Source organism: Sebastes umbrosus, chromosome 13, assembly GCF_015220745.1.
Source record: "Sebastes umbrosus isolate fSebUmb1 chromosome 13, fSebUmb1.pri, whole genome shotgun sequence".
In the NCBI taxonomy this organism is placed as follows: Eukaryota; Metazoa; Chordata; class Actinopteri; order Perciformes; family Sebastidae; genus Sebastes; species Sebastes umbrosus.
The window spans coordinates 32,116,963-32,130,886 of NC_051281.1; the positions used below are offsets into that span (position 1 = coordinate 32,116,963).

Genomic DNA, 13,924 nt, shown 5'->3' on the forward strand with positions numbered 1-13,924 from the left:
TGTCGCACAGCCGTTTCACATTCTTTTTGAATAAAGACAGCGGATATGTTGGTGGCCGGTAAAGCACCGCTACAATCATGTCTTCTCTGATGAAATGACAGCATATGCATTCTAGATTAACATTTGGTGTAGCAATGATGTTGTACTCCAAATGTTCCAGACAATAAATGCCAACACCTCCATGTTGCATTTCTTTGAATGATTTCAAAGTAGTGTCGTCTGTGTTGTATGCATAGCAACGTGGAGCGCTATGGAAAGTATACTTTTCAATAACAGTTTGGCTATCTGGTACACTTGCAGGTAGCCAAGTTTCTGTCACTGCAATACAACTGACACTACACGGCTGGACTGAAACTCTTAAGTCAGGCAAATGTCCACGTAAACTTTGCACATTGACTAGGAATGCTGTCAATAATTGACCTTTGTTTGCTAGCGTATTAGCTGAGGAAACAAATTTTGGCATTTGTGTAATGGAACTGTGAATGTTGTCTTTGCAATAAATTGCTTTTGCTGCAAAATCTTGGATGGTCAACCCAGTTAGTGTTTTGACACGGCTTAAAGCAACATATGCCTGACCTGCAGCAAAAATCTTCTTAAGCGAAACCACAGCTTCATCAACAGTTAAACCCTGCACTTTGTGTACTGTGCAAGCCCATGCTAATTTTAATGGGAATTGCCTACGTGACCCTCCCTTACTGCTAACCCTTTCTGTCTCCATATAAATTGGAGTAGCCAACCTATTTTCACTAGGTACTCGTTTAGACTGCCTTCTTTTTCGGCCTACATTTTCCTCATCAAAGTGCACTAACACAGCGCTGGCAACGGCATTGTTAACATTTGTGACAAGGTCGACTACAACCCCACAAACTCCATTAACCAATCCGTCGGACACATCGATGTTCTTCACCAACATCACACGTGCACCCTTTCCTAACATCAATTTTTGGGGTAAACAAGAATTGTACACCTTTGAGAAGTGCCCCCTTTTCAGCTCTAGACGTCCTGACGATTTATTCTTCTCAAAGTCCTGAGCCTCTAGACAAATGAGGTCTGGGCAGCACACATTCAACTGTTTGACATTGTGCTCATCCACTTGTGCATTTGTGGGGAAAATATGCAATGCAGAAGAGCCAACCCCAGTTTCACATTTTCTCAGCAAGTCAACATCACCAGCTTCAAGCAATGTGCCCTTAGCATGTGTACGCAACCTGTTGAGAAGTTCTGCGAAAGTAGAATTTTGCTGACGAACAACAGTCGTCAACTCAACAACAGCAAAATTGCCATTCCACAAATCAGTGGGAGTATTCTCCAAATACAATGGCTTTCCCCTTACTGGGCTCAGTTGGAAGAAGTCTCCTACTGCTATTATGCATACCTTACCAAAAGGCGAATGGTCACCAGTCTGCTTAATCTGTCTAAGCCTACCGTGAACATAAGCCAGCAAGTTATGGTCTACCATGGAAATCTCGTCAATTACCAATATCTGCAAATCAGATAAAGAAGCACGTACGGTATTGACTTTTTCCTCCCCTAAAGGCGTGTACGGTAGCTTCACATCTATTCCTATCGAGAAAGTGCTGTGGATTGTGCCAGCTCCTAAATTATATGCAGCAATCCCAGTTGGAGCAGTCAACAACATAGTGACTCTGTCTGGTGCACTCGCTACTTGTGACAGCAACCTAGTTGCTTCATAGTGAATAGCCCTAATCAGATGCGTCTTGCCTGTCCCAGCACCTCCTGTAATAAATACACGGAAAGGTTCTGGCTTCTGGCCACTGACTTTCTGAAGGCACCACTGTCTAACTTGATAAAAAACATCCCTTTGCTCGTCATTGAGAGATCGGAGTAGATTTAGTGCATCAGATCTGGGCATAACACAAACATGTGCCTCATACTGATTGAACTTATCACTACTCACGGCCAAGTCTGGAATAACATCAACATGTTCATTATCCACTTTTGGTTGCTCTCGAATTTCCTCTGCACATTCCAACTGCTCTAGCTGTTGCTCAGGGCACATTTCACACCATGCATCCTCAAGACCACCTGTGCCATTGAATACATTCTCAGCATGAGCAATGTCTTCGCCTTCCTTTTCATACTTTTGCCTGTTGACATCAACTACAGCCTTAACAGTTTCAACAATGCCGTTAAATGTACACTGACCATTGTGATAATGTTGTTCAAAAGTTTGATAGGCTGTTGGTTTCAAGTCAACATCCAAACGATAAGGTAGGAAGAGTTGCAAAATGCTCTGGAAGTATTTCTCAGAGTCGGAGTCTGGTTTAAAGCGCGCATATCGCACAACTGCTGGCTGCGTCTTTGTCCTCTTCCTAACAAAACCTAAATCCTTCCCCAGCTGGATTTTTTCTGTCGCCTTCTCTGTCTTGGCTAAAACCCGATATTCTGACACAAAGGTAGCTAAACACATCTCATTGAAGACGTTCTCCTCCGGCCTGGCTTTATAACGATCAACATGACTCGTCATCCACATATCCTGCTCACTGAGGTCCTTTGTCTGTGCTTTCTGCTGAAGTACCTTCAGAGGCAAACTCAAACGCGTAGAATTGTCTCCCGTAGGTATAAACATAACCTTACGAGAACATTCCTTGAGATGCATATTTGTCACCCTGTATACTGCCTCTTGTGCACACACATCGCGGTTGTGTAAATACACACTGCCCAACTTTTTCAAAGTGGCTTTGGCATCTGTATTACCTTGCTTAACCTCATTCTGAGCATTACTTAACAGTAAGCCCATCTGACGTTCAGCTTTGGATATGTACGAAATAATGTACACAATGCAAGCATATGCGTCTACAATATATTGTATGTCCATGTTTGCATTCCAAGCCTTAAGCAGGTCTCTGTTGTATGGATTTACCCACACATCGGTAACTTCGCGTTTCAACACAACCTCAGATTTCTTAACTACGCATTCATATGCCAATTCAAACTTCTGTTGGTCAATACCTAGACTGTCAAACAACTGAGAGACTGAAGTAAAGGCAGATTTTTCATCTGTTAATGCACATTTAACTGAAGACATTATTTTACTAGCCTGCTCTTTGGTCAATTTATCTGTCAATTTCTCATGTTGTACAGAACAAGAACATGTATCGTCTGTACAATCACAAGTTTTCCCTGCAACATCTGCATCACTGACTCTGGGAATAAATGTGCGCTCACTAGGTGGTCTTGGGAAATTGAATCGGCATACCGTATTCTTCTTCCTGCACGTCTTTGAATGTCTCCTGCTGTGCATTTGTACAGTTGAGACTATTTCAAGAAGTTCCTCATCATCATGTGGTAGTTCACATGTGATATATTTGTCAACAAATGTAACTACATCCTCATCACTCTGTCTATCAACTTGAGGGCTGTTTTCTATCCAGAAAATGGCGTGAATGTGAGGACTCCCTCTCTGCTGAAACTCAACACGATAGAAATAATCTACCACTTTCCCTATTGGTTGACTAGGTGAAAATATGACATCCTTCAAAAAGGTATGCCATCTGTAGTCAAACATGCGAGCAGCAGTAACAGGGTTGCGTCGCAAAAGATCACATTTGGCTGCCCAGTCTAAATCTGCAGGATTCTCAATTCTACCCTCTTGATGCAACATAGAACTTAACAAATTCCCCCATCTCATATCAGCTGATGAGAAAGAACAGAAGAAAGTAGGCAGACCGATCTGTCTTACCATTGCAAACAAATCCTTTTGGATCCCAGACCAAAAAGCAGGGGTGCCTCGAATTGGCTTCATAAACCTATATCCCTCATCATTCTGAAAGAATTGTTGCAAAGACTGGTTGTTATTCAGCATGGCAGCTGAGACTTTAGATGTACTATTCAAACTATGCCCCTTGCGTAAAGCTATTGAAATGTTGGATGAAACCTGATCCACTTCACTCATGTATTGGGCGTAGAAAATATATTCCAAATTTGTACCAAACCTGCCATCGGCATTCAAGATGCGATTATTAACATAGCGCGACAAAGTCAATCTGTTGTTACGGAAGTCATGATATGTAGGACTTCCCATCGGGAATAAAGTTGGGAAACTTTTTGCCTCATTAGTTTTATCTTGGAGGACTTGAACAGGGTTGTTACCCTCAGCAGGTGCAACATTTAAATTGTTGTCAAAGTGATCTAATATCTCCTGCCCTATGTCTATTGGCTGAAGGCATGTATCCATGAACATGCCATGTGATTGGCGATCATGTAAATTGTCTGCTTCAGCACTTGCCTCCCCTTCAGCATCCACATGCAGAGCTTCATCGTTGTCTTGTTCAAAATCATTTAGCCAATCATTATTGAATGCTATATCTGCATAATATGGATTGGTCTTCTGTAAGTACAGCAAAGCTTGTCTAACATGATCTATATTGACATATTGATATTCGTAGTGTCCTTTATATGTCAATTTGCGTTTCAACTTCACACGCAAGAGAGAAACATCTGCGTCAGTTCTTGGTAAAACATCCGTTGTGCTAACAATATTGGATGGAACACAAGTGACTGGTCCATGAACGCCGTTTTGTGCACCTTTAGGCAAGGCCAACATTTTCATGAAAGGAATGTGTAACGCAATCAAATGCCGTTCTAAACTATTAAGACAACTCAGCTCTGGAGGAATAGGATACAAATGCAAGTTATTAACAATGCTCTCTGCTGGCATTGTACCTCGACGCAACTTAACATTGCAACAATGACAAATCCATAACTGACCTCTTGAGGATTTTAACCACTTGCAAGGTACCTCACAATGATCACACTTGTGCAAAAAATCTTCTGTGATACACTTCTTGGCTACCAATGAACTGTCCTTCTGCTGCAAGTAACTAGTCTTGTCACAAATTATTACTTGGTGCTTGAAAAGCAACCTATGACAAACACAACATACATAGTCCGGACCACTTCTTACCTTCTCCTGAAACTCTCGCAACACAAAATCAAAGCATTTCTTACTCTCTTTGATTTCAATAGATTTCCGCCTATTAGCTGTTTTCAGTGATAATCTGTGTTGCTCATCTACAGCATATTTGTTAATGCTGGCTTTACGAGCAGACAACCTGTGCTTCTCATCTCCAGCATATTTGTTAATGCTGGCTTTACGAGCAGACAACCTGTGCTTCTCATCAATAGCATATTTGTGGACGCTTGCTTTACGTTTAGCCAATCTATGCTTCTCATTTACAACATATTTTTCTTTACTGTTTTCCCTCAACTTCAAACCGTATGCTTCACTATCATAATATCTTTTGCCTGAAGCAGTTTGTCGCTTCTCCCTGTTAGCTGTATCATGTTTATATTGCGTCTTTGAAGTCGAACGTTTCTTTGTATGAATATACTTTGAATCCTGACCAGAAGTAGACGTCTTTTTATCAAAATGAGAACTCTTTCTCTCTGTGGTCCCTAAGCTAGACATACTGCTAATGTTGCTACAAGAGTCCAAATGTCTCCTTTTGCTTACATGTGTGTCATCGCATTCATCTGAATCAGCAACATGCTTATGTTTTGATGACATTCCACTGCCCTGATCAGCAACTGAACCTTCAGATTCACTCAGGTCAATCATTTCAACACAACTGCTTCTATCACTCCTGGTTTGCATTGGTTTGAGCTGTTCTCGAGTCGTACACAGATTATAGCAACCTGAATGGTGTTTTACACACACAACCGATTCATAATGATTCTGATTCTGATGCAGTAAATAAATTCCCTGCTCAGAAACTTGCTTGCCCATACATCTGTACTTCAACCACTTGCCACTAGAGTGTGTGTAGATATCTACACCCAGAAGGTTTGCTGCAGCCTGGATTTCCACCTCAGTTGCCCAGCTACCAACAAAATTCATTCTGGACTTGTTGATATAATCTGTCAACGAGCTGTAGTCCCTTCTTATCAAACTACCAAACAACAATTCGTTTTCCACCATGTGCTTCACGATTGCAAGCCTAAACTTGCGATGGGGTTTCTGGTTGCCACACACCACTTGTGACAGAGCCCTAAAAAAACAATTGCCATCACCAACAATTTTGTCTGTAGTGCATGGCTCACCCAAAGCACCGTATGATCCAGAGGGTACTTCACCTTGTTTCTCAAACGCAACATTTAACTGATTGCACAATGTCTGAGAAACGTCTTTGGATAACACATTAAATTGAAAGCCTGTCATTGGGAATCCAATAACAGAACTGTCAACACAACAGACATCATCACTGACATCAACACTGACATCAACTACACCAGCATCAGATTCAGACTTGAATGTAAATGTGCTGTTAGATGAGGCCAATTGCTGCCTGTCCACCATGTCATCACTGACATCAACTACACCAGCATCAGATTCAAACTTGAATGTAAATGTGTTGCTAGATGAGGCCAATTGCTGCATGTCCACCATGTCATCACTGACATCAACTACACCAGCATCAGATTCAAACTCCACCATTGGATCCACAACAAGTCCTGTAATTTCAAATGGCCTCATGTCTGTGACTGCTTGTTTGCAAGGAGTCCAACTGTAGATAAGGGCACACACAGCATCTACTGTGGGGCGGTAGAAAACACTACTTTTGCCAGAATCGGTGGCCATGCCGAATGTGTTTAGTGCATGGGAGTCAAAAACAATATACTGTCCATCTTGACAAAAAATAGCACACGTCTTCCCATGTGCTGTAAAGAAACAGCGATCGTGTGATGCAAATACTTTCTTCAGGCCATCACTTAAGCTATAAGCAAATCCCTGGGTGAGAAGACTTCCTTCCTGAACATGCAAGTCTCCAGCTATAGGTTCACTGTATTGCAAGCCATATGGACGTCCTCTGTATGTGCATTTTTCTGGCAAGTCAGTTATCATGAGATATCCATCATCTGACTTGTCAGATATCATGTCTTGTGTGTCAAGGAAAGAGTACAAATAGTTCCCTGCAATAACAACTTTGTCCAGCAGTTGGGAAGTCCATGTCACAACATTTTTCCCTTCATGCATGATCATAGCCGCCAAAGACATTGCTACACATTGCTTTCCTGCATTTTTACCAAAGTGAACATCTCCTTGATGGAAAGACCCTTTAACAAAACGATAATGATCTGTTTTTGCGCTTTCAACACCATCGCCCTTACCTTTGACGGATCTTGGTGTGCGCCGCATACGAACACCCGTCTCCGGCATCTACAATAAATGGGAAAAGATATATTCAGCAAAATAACATTGAAGTGTTGTTTTAAATTAGAATTTAAAGTACATTAACAATGACAATGAAATAGCTTTGCATGGACCATTCAAAAAAAAAAAATAAAAAAATAAAATAAAAAAATTGAAAATTATTATATTATTATTATTTATTATTCACACAAAGAGCATCTACCTCCTCAGGCTCAGGCTCAGGCTCAGGCTCAGGCTCAGGCACAGGCACGGCAGGGGATCGCCTTGCAGACACCTCCACGCTGGGTGTTGCCTTCACCTAGAAAAATACAGCAAAAGAAAAACAATTAAAGAATTGAATTTATACTACATTAACAATGGCAATGACATAGCTTTGAATGCACCATTAAAAACAAAAACATTTGTGATATACCTCGTCCGGAACCACCGCTTGGAGAGAACTGGTAGATGCGATCCTGGAAGGCACCACCACAAAACTCGTTGCTGCCTCAACCTAGGCAAAAAAAAAAAATTCAATGAACTTCACAAACAAAATATAACCATTCATTGTTTCACAGTTTACTATATACTACAAACGTATGCAAAAACATTGTCGCTGTTCAGCGACTCAAATTGTACAAGAAACAATTCCAAACAACACATACTGTATATGCATAGCAAAAAACACAAACCTGACGCTTTGCCAGGGTTCTCTGGGAGGCAGCAGTCCTCTGCTGATGTCCCACAGTCGGTTTCTAATGTAAGAAAAACAAAATTAGCTTTAAGAAAGCCATATTTGGGGCATAGCTCCAATTACACAACATAAACAGTCTTGACTCTTATTAATTTAGAGTGTGTCAGGAACAAGGAAACACTTTATAATTAGGCCTCAACCAACTGACAGAATTTGCATGCAAATTACCTTTTTGGGTTGTGGAACAGTACCCTCCACAGGGCTGGGAAGATGCGATGGAACAAGTTTGTCCATCGCATCCAACATGGCACTGCTAAACCTGACGGGTGTTAGCGGGATGGAACAGTCCTTCAGAACTGCCTGTGAAATAAAAATGCAGAAAGACTACTGTAGACAATTTGTCTTGTCAAAAAGCAACAATCAAACATATCCTAATCATTTAAGTTAAAGCATAATACAAATGTAACAAACCTGCTGCTGGCCCATCCTCTTTCTGGGTGCACCATGTGATGGCTCAAGAAGCCCAGGTTGGCTCCTCTGTAATGACAAATAGCATAGATTGTATTAAAACAGGTACCCTTTGATCATTACTACGGTAAACTCTTTAGGAAATATCACTCCTTTCAAAAAGTCTCAACCTACCTTCCCGCCCTGTCCAACAAGCGTCCACTCGTAAGGGTTCAGTCGACGTGGAACCTTGACCTCTCCCTTCACAACGACAGTCGGAGTGAACCTCGGCGGTGATGGTCTGGGAGAAACCTGTGGTGCGGGTGCTGGTGCTGGGCAGTACAGTTGCTGATAACAACAAAAATAATAATTGTATTTATGTAGCAGGTATTAAAAACATTTACAATGTGCTTCACATATACAAGAAAACACACACATACAATAAAACTGTACCTACATACACAAGAATAAAAGTACACTACCAAGATATACAAAAGGAAAGGCAAATAGAGAGCATTTATAAAAAGGCTAACCTTGTAAGCAGCACCCCACAGTACATCCACAAGGATCTCCATTCCACCACGATCACTCAGGTGGACCTACAAAAACAAGCGCTAATTAATTTACAAAACAGATATTTTGCTCTCAATATGTATCTGCCATGAACTGAACTTGTCATATCAACTACAAAGAAGTGTACATAAAACTTTTCCATTCGCCATGTCACAACAACATATTGTACTTACGCCATCTCCAGCCCACAGGTCAAGGCGGTCTAACGGAAAGTACTCGACCATGGAATAGTACTTCATACCTAAAAAAAAAAGAAAACATCAGGAATTATTGAAATATCCGTACACAAATCTTAACTCTGTTTTTTGTAAATTACAAAACCACAATGACTTTGATGGAAATCACATGTATTCAATCAGTTTTTCTAAGAAGATATAACCCCTTACACATGTAACTGTACTTAAAGTAAAATCTTTCATTAACATACCCATCCGTGCCGCCACGCGACGAAACTCCTGACGCATGAAGTCCTGCTGGGCCACCTCGACGTTAAGACGTGGAGGGAAGTCCAGAACAAAAACCTGGTACAAAACGATAGTTGTTCATTACATTATTATTATTTTTGACCAAATGTCAAACCCATTAAAATAAATAAACATTATTCTACAACAGCTCATACAACCACATTAATCCTAGTATCAGAGATACAATAATAATAAAAATACAATGAAAAATAAGCCTACGTTAGGACAGCGCTCGGAGACAGTGGCCAGGAGCTTGCCAAAGTCTGCCCCTGCCTCCTCGATAGTCCGGCTCGAGGTCAGGTTGTTGCTCGGAGCCATGACACAGACTGCGTCGGGTGTCCGAGGCAGAACAGTATGCACCACCTCGGTCCTCAACACAGCCGCACAGGCCCCGGGCGTGGACATGGCACCGAAGGAGAGCCCTCCCTCCGGCATCTTCACAAACCCATCTACGATGGCACGTAGATGGGATGCTCCAACAAGCAGAACAAACTGGAACAACAGAAGGGATTTGTTTAGAATGAAAATCACAAATTCCTCAGATCAAAGCATTTGTTCATAAAGTCAAAATTAATAATTCTACCTTCTTGTCTGGAGACTTGGCTGGAATGACCAATTTGTGCTTCCGCCCAGTGAAGGGGGAAATTGGCCACTGAAGCACAGCGTGACGGTAACCTGTGCCGCCGCCTATTTATAAACAGACAAAGACACCAAGATAAAAGTTAATGGACCTTTAAAAATCAGAAATTATCATGCAACGACAATAGACACCTTAAACATTTAACGAAAAAATGTTTGGCTACTTACGTGCGGAACTGGCGGTGCCAGGCTGCTGAGGTGTGAAAGCCACAGCGCGTCGCTCGGCCATCCGCATCTTGGCAGCCTCAGAACGCCGGTACGACTTGCCGCGAGGCATCTAAAAGTATGTAGGCACAACTGATTAATAATGACATTACAAGAAACTTTTAGCCTACAATTATATCTTTAGACACCAACTATAGCTAAGCAATAAATCATTTTTGAACACAAGTATACTCAAATTTGATGCATCAACCAAAAAAACCTTATTGCAGGCTGTTTAGGTTGAAAAACATTTACTATTGGGTCTGTTATGGCTAGGCTTTGCCTATTCCAAGCTATTATTACATATATTCTAGGGTCCCCACACCTTAAAAGTCCAATGACTTTTCAAATTTCACTCATTGTAACTTAACCATGCATTTTCTGTTTGTGTTACAGAGATAACAGTTAACCATATTAATAGCAGACAACTACTAACTAGTTTGTATCACATTCTGAATGCACCAGCTTAAAAAAAGCAAATATACACAACCAGGCCTTCACAATTAACAACACAGCTGCTAAACGTAGCACAAACACAAGCTACACAACTGTAAACATGTAGCTTATAAACACAGCATGACATTTCCCTCAATACATGGATGTGTAAAAATATTAAATATATTCCAGGGTCCCAACACCTTCTTAAAAATCCAATGACTTTTCAAATTTCACTCATTGTAACTTAACCATGCATTTTCTGTTTGCGTTACAGAGATAACAGTTAACCATATTAATAGCAGACAACTACTAACTAGTTTGTATCACATTCTGAATGCACCAGCTTAAAAAAAGCAAATATACACAACCAGGCCTTCACAGTTAACAACACAGATGCTAACGTTAGCAAACACACTGTAGCACAAACGCTAGCGTTACGTCGGGCAGACACACAGCTGGAAACTTTTACTGTGAAAGTGGCTGCATGTCAGAGAATAAACGCAGCAAAGTGGCTGCTAAGCTAACTTAGCGCTAAGCTAACTTAGCGCTAGCTGTGAGGCAAAACTCTGTCGGTTAACGGTTGAGAAAACTTTTCTTTTAACTCCAAACTATGAAAGAAGTACTTTAACCGCTTTAACTCTACATGTTGACTGTAACAATGCATTACTCTGAATAAAAACTCTGTTGTAAGTCTCCATACAGGTTCAGGTTTGAAAGCGGAGAGCAGCAGCCAACGGCGGGAAAACGCTCGTCCAATCAGGAGCCGAGTTCTTTGTTCCTAGCTAAGTTAGCTCTTAGCTCCATTTAGCAAACAGGCCTCCTCTAGGAGGCTAACAGCTAACTAACGTTATAGTAACAGCACGACGAGACGTGCGAAACAATAGTTGTTTACATACATACATACATACATATATAACTTTACATAACTTTACATGCACATTTTGTTACAGAAATACAGAAGTTAGCATGCTAACAAGCTAGCCACGGCATCATAACTTACCGTGCGTACAGACGTCGGAAAGGAGCTAAATTAGCTCAGGTGTCAGTCGGTCAAAAGTCGGTCTCTCTCAGTCTCTCACTTTCACTCGTTCAGTCTTTCACTCGTTCACTCTTTCAGTCTTACACTCGTGTAGTCTCAGTCTCTCTCTGTCTCTCGTTCTCTCTCTGTATCGATAGATAGCTCTCTGTCTCTGGAAGTATGTCTCTCTCTCTCTCTGGTATCTGCAATGAGCAAATGGGACGAGGTAAAGGCGGCGGCCTCTATTTATACTAGAGCCGGATTCTGCACGCAAGCGGAAGTTGTCAAAATAAAAGTCATTTCCGGTTGCGATTCAGTACATGGAATCCGGTGATTTATTAATGGATTTAATTATAAAGGATTAACTGCATTTGAATGTATGTAATAACTCGTAAATAACTCAAAGGCAGTGATTGCAGACAAAAATACTAAAATAAACAAAACCTAGCTTAACACTTAACCATAAAAATTTCAATTATAATTACTTAAAACCTATACTTTCAATTACTGATTTTATACTATGGACTATACATTATTAACTTATTAATTAGACATATGGATATTAGTGAATGAAATTGTTTATTTAACACAGTGACAGTTTTTCTGTATTTCATTTAAAAAAAATAATGTGATCTGTCATTTTTGTTTTGTATCATAATGTCATTGGTGTCACTGCAGTGTAATTGCATAGCTTATATCCTGAAATCAACTGTATTTCTTTCTGGATGATGCATCATTTTTGGCTGTTGTATCAGTTTTCATCAGTTACCATAACTATCTGTAACAGAGCTTATAGTACATTTATATTTAGTTTAACTTTCATATATTACACATCCTACAACCACCAGCAATCTACAGTTGTAAACTTCAGGGTTACTAACCAATTCCAAAGTTGAGCCTAACTGACGTCAGTGCTTAAGATTCTGTAGAAAGTCTGTGTTGTGCCACGCCCCCTTTCATATGGAGGAAAAGCCATACTATTTTTCAGCACCTTTCTAAAAGCTCTGTGCATGCATTCTTACATTTTTTTTATTATGATTTGTCTCCATATATGTTATCAATAAGACCTTTAAGGGCTAAACCTTTTAGTAAAATGTCGATGATGACATTTTTTTTTTCATGATGAGTTCTTCTGAATAGACAAACAAAACTGAGCTGTCTTAGGCAGGGAACCTTTTTAGTTTTGCATATTTCATTTGTTGAACTCATGGGACAGAAGACAGACATCTTTGTTTCTTGTCTGATAAATGTTTCACCACTTCAACGGTATTTTTGATGTCGTATAAGTCCATGTGGGTTGGGCACTTGTATGTGCATGACACAATAAATAACATAACCAACTACCTACAGTCACACAGATACTATTGATCACATATTGCACAGACACAGTCTAACTTGGGCTGGGTGATAATTCAATATGATAATTTATAGTCTTTCAATGGAATCTTATTGTGATTAAATCATAAATCAAGATATCGCAAATACACAATTAGGTCGTCTAAATTGATAATGACAAACACATACTAACTCAAATTTCTCAGAAACTCTGATCAAACTCAGTTAAATCAAACTATTGTCTTGATCTGATTATTCTGTGTTTGTGTGCATGCATGTAAACATAGTCAGTGGAAGCTAGGTGGAAAGATTTATTTTCTCTCTATAATTTCACTTTAAACTGTTATGTTCCTTTTGCACTAAAGTTAAATGAGAAAATACTCAGTGCTTTTCATTTTTTCAACTTCAGGGTTACTAACCAATTCCAAAGTTGAGCCTATCTGACGTCAGGGGGCGGGCATAACCTTCACCAATGAAACAGGCACTCTCTGCTGAGTGATATGACACCTCCCGCAAGACTCTACGACAAACGGTTCATGAGTTATGAAAGGGGGCGGGGCTAATGTGTAGGGGGCGGGCATAACCTTCACCAATGAAACAGGCACTCTCTGCTGAGTAATATGACACCTCCCGCAAGACTCTACGACAAACGGTTCATGAGTTATGAAGGGGGGCGTGGCTAATGTGTAGGGGGCGGGCATAACCTTCACCAATGAAACAGGCACTCTCTGCTGAGCGATATAACACCTCCCACAAGACTCTACGACAAACGGATCATGAGTAATGAAAGGGGGCGTGGCTAATGTGTAGGGGGCGGGCATAACCTTCACCAATGAAACAGGCACTCTCTGCTGAGTGATATGACACCTCCCACAAGACTCTACGACAAACGGATCATGAGTTATGAAAGGGGGCGGGGCTAATGTGTAGGGGGCGGGGATAACCTTCACCAATGAAAC

General features: G+C 40.7%; 1 protein-coding gene across 1 annotated transcript; it reads right to left on the minus strand.

Annotated features, from left to right (window-relative positions):
• Positions 1–7,493: 7,493 nt before the first annotated feature.
• On the minus strand, positions 7,494–12,178 carry LOC119500118. Its single transcript, XM_037789618.1, has 11 exons — positions 11,613–12,178; positions 9,915–10,247; positions 9,551–9,823; positions 9,295–9,388; positions 9,041–9,108; positions 8,828–8,893; positions 8,490–8,642; positions 8,319–8,384; positions 8,076–8,207; positions 7,846–7,908; positions 7,494–7,667 (listed from the first exon to the last, which is right to left on the minus strand). Exons 3-11 carry the CDS (start codon positions 9,764–9,766, stop codon positions 7,560–7,562), a joined length of 966 nt encoding a protein of 321 aa, XP_037645546.1. The 5' UTR covers positions 9,767–9,823; positions 9,915–10,247; positions 11,613–12,178; the 3' UTR covers positions 7,494–7,559.
• Positions 12,179–13,924: the final 1,746 nt, after the last annotated feature.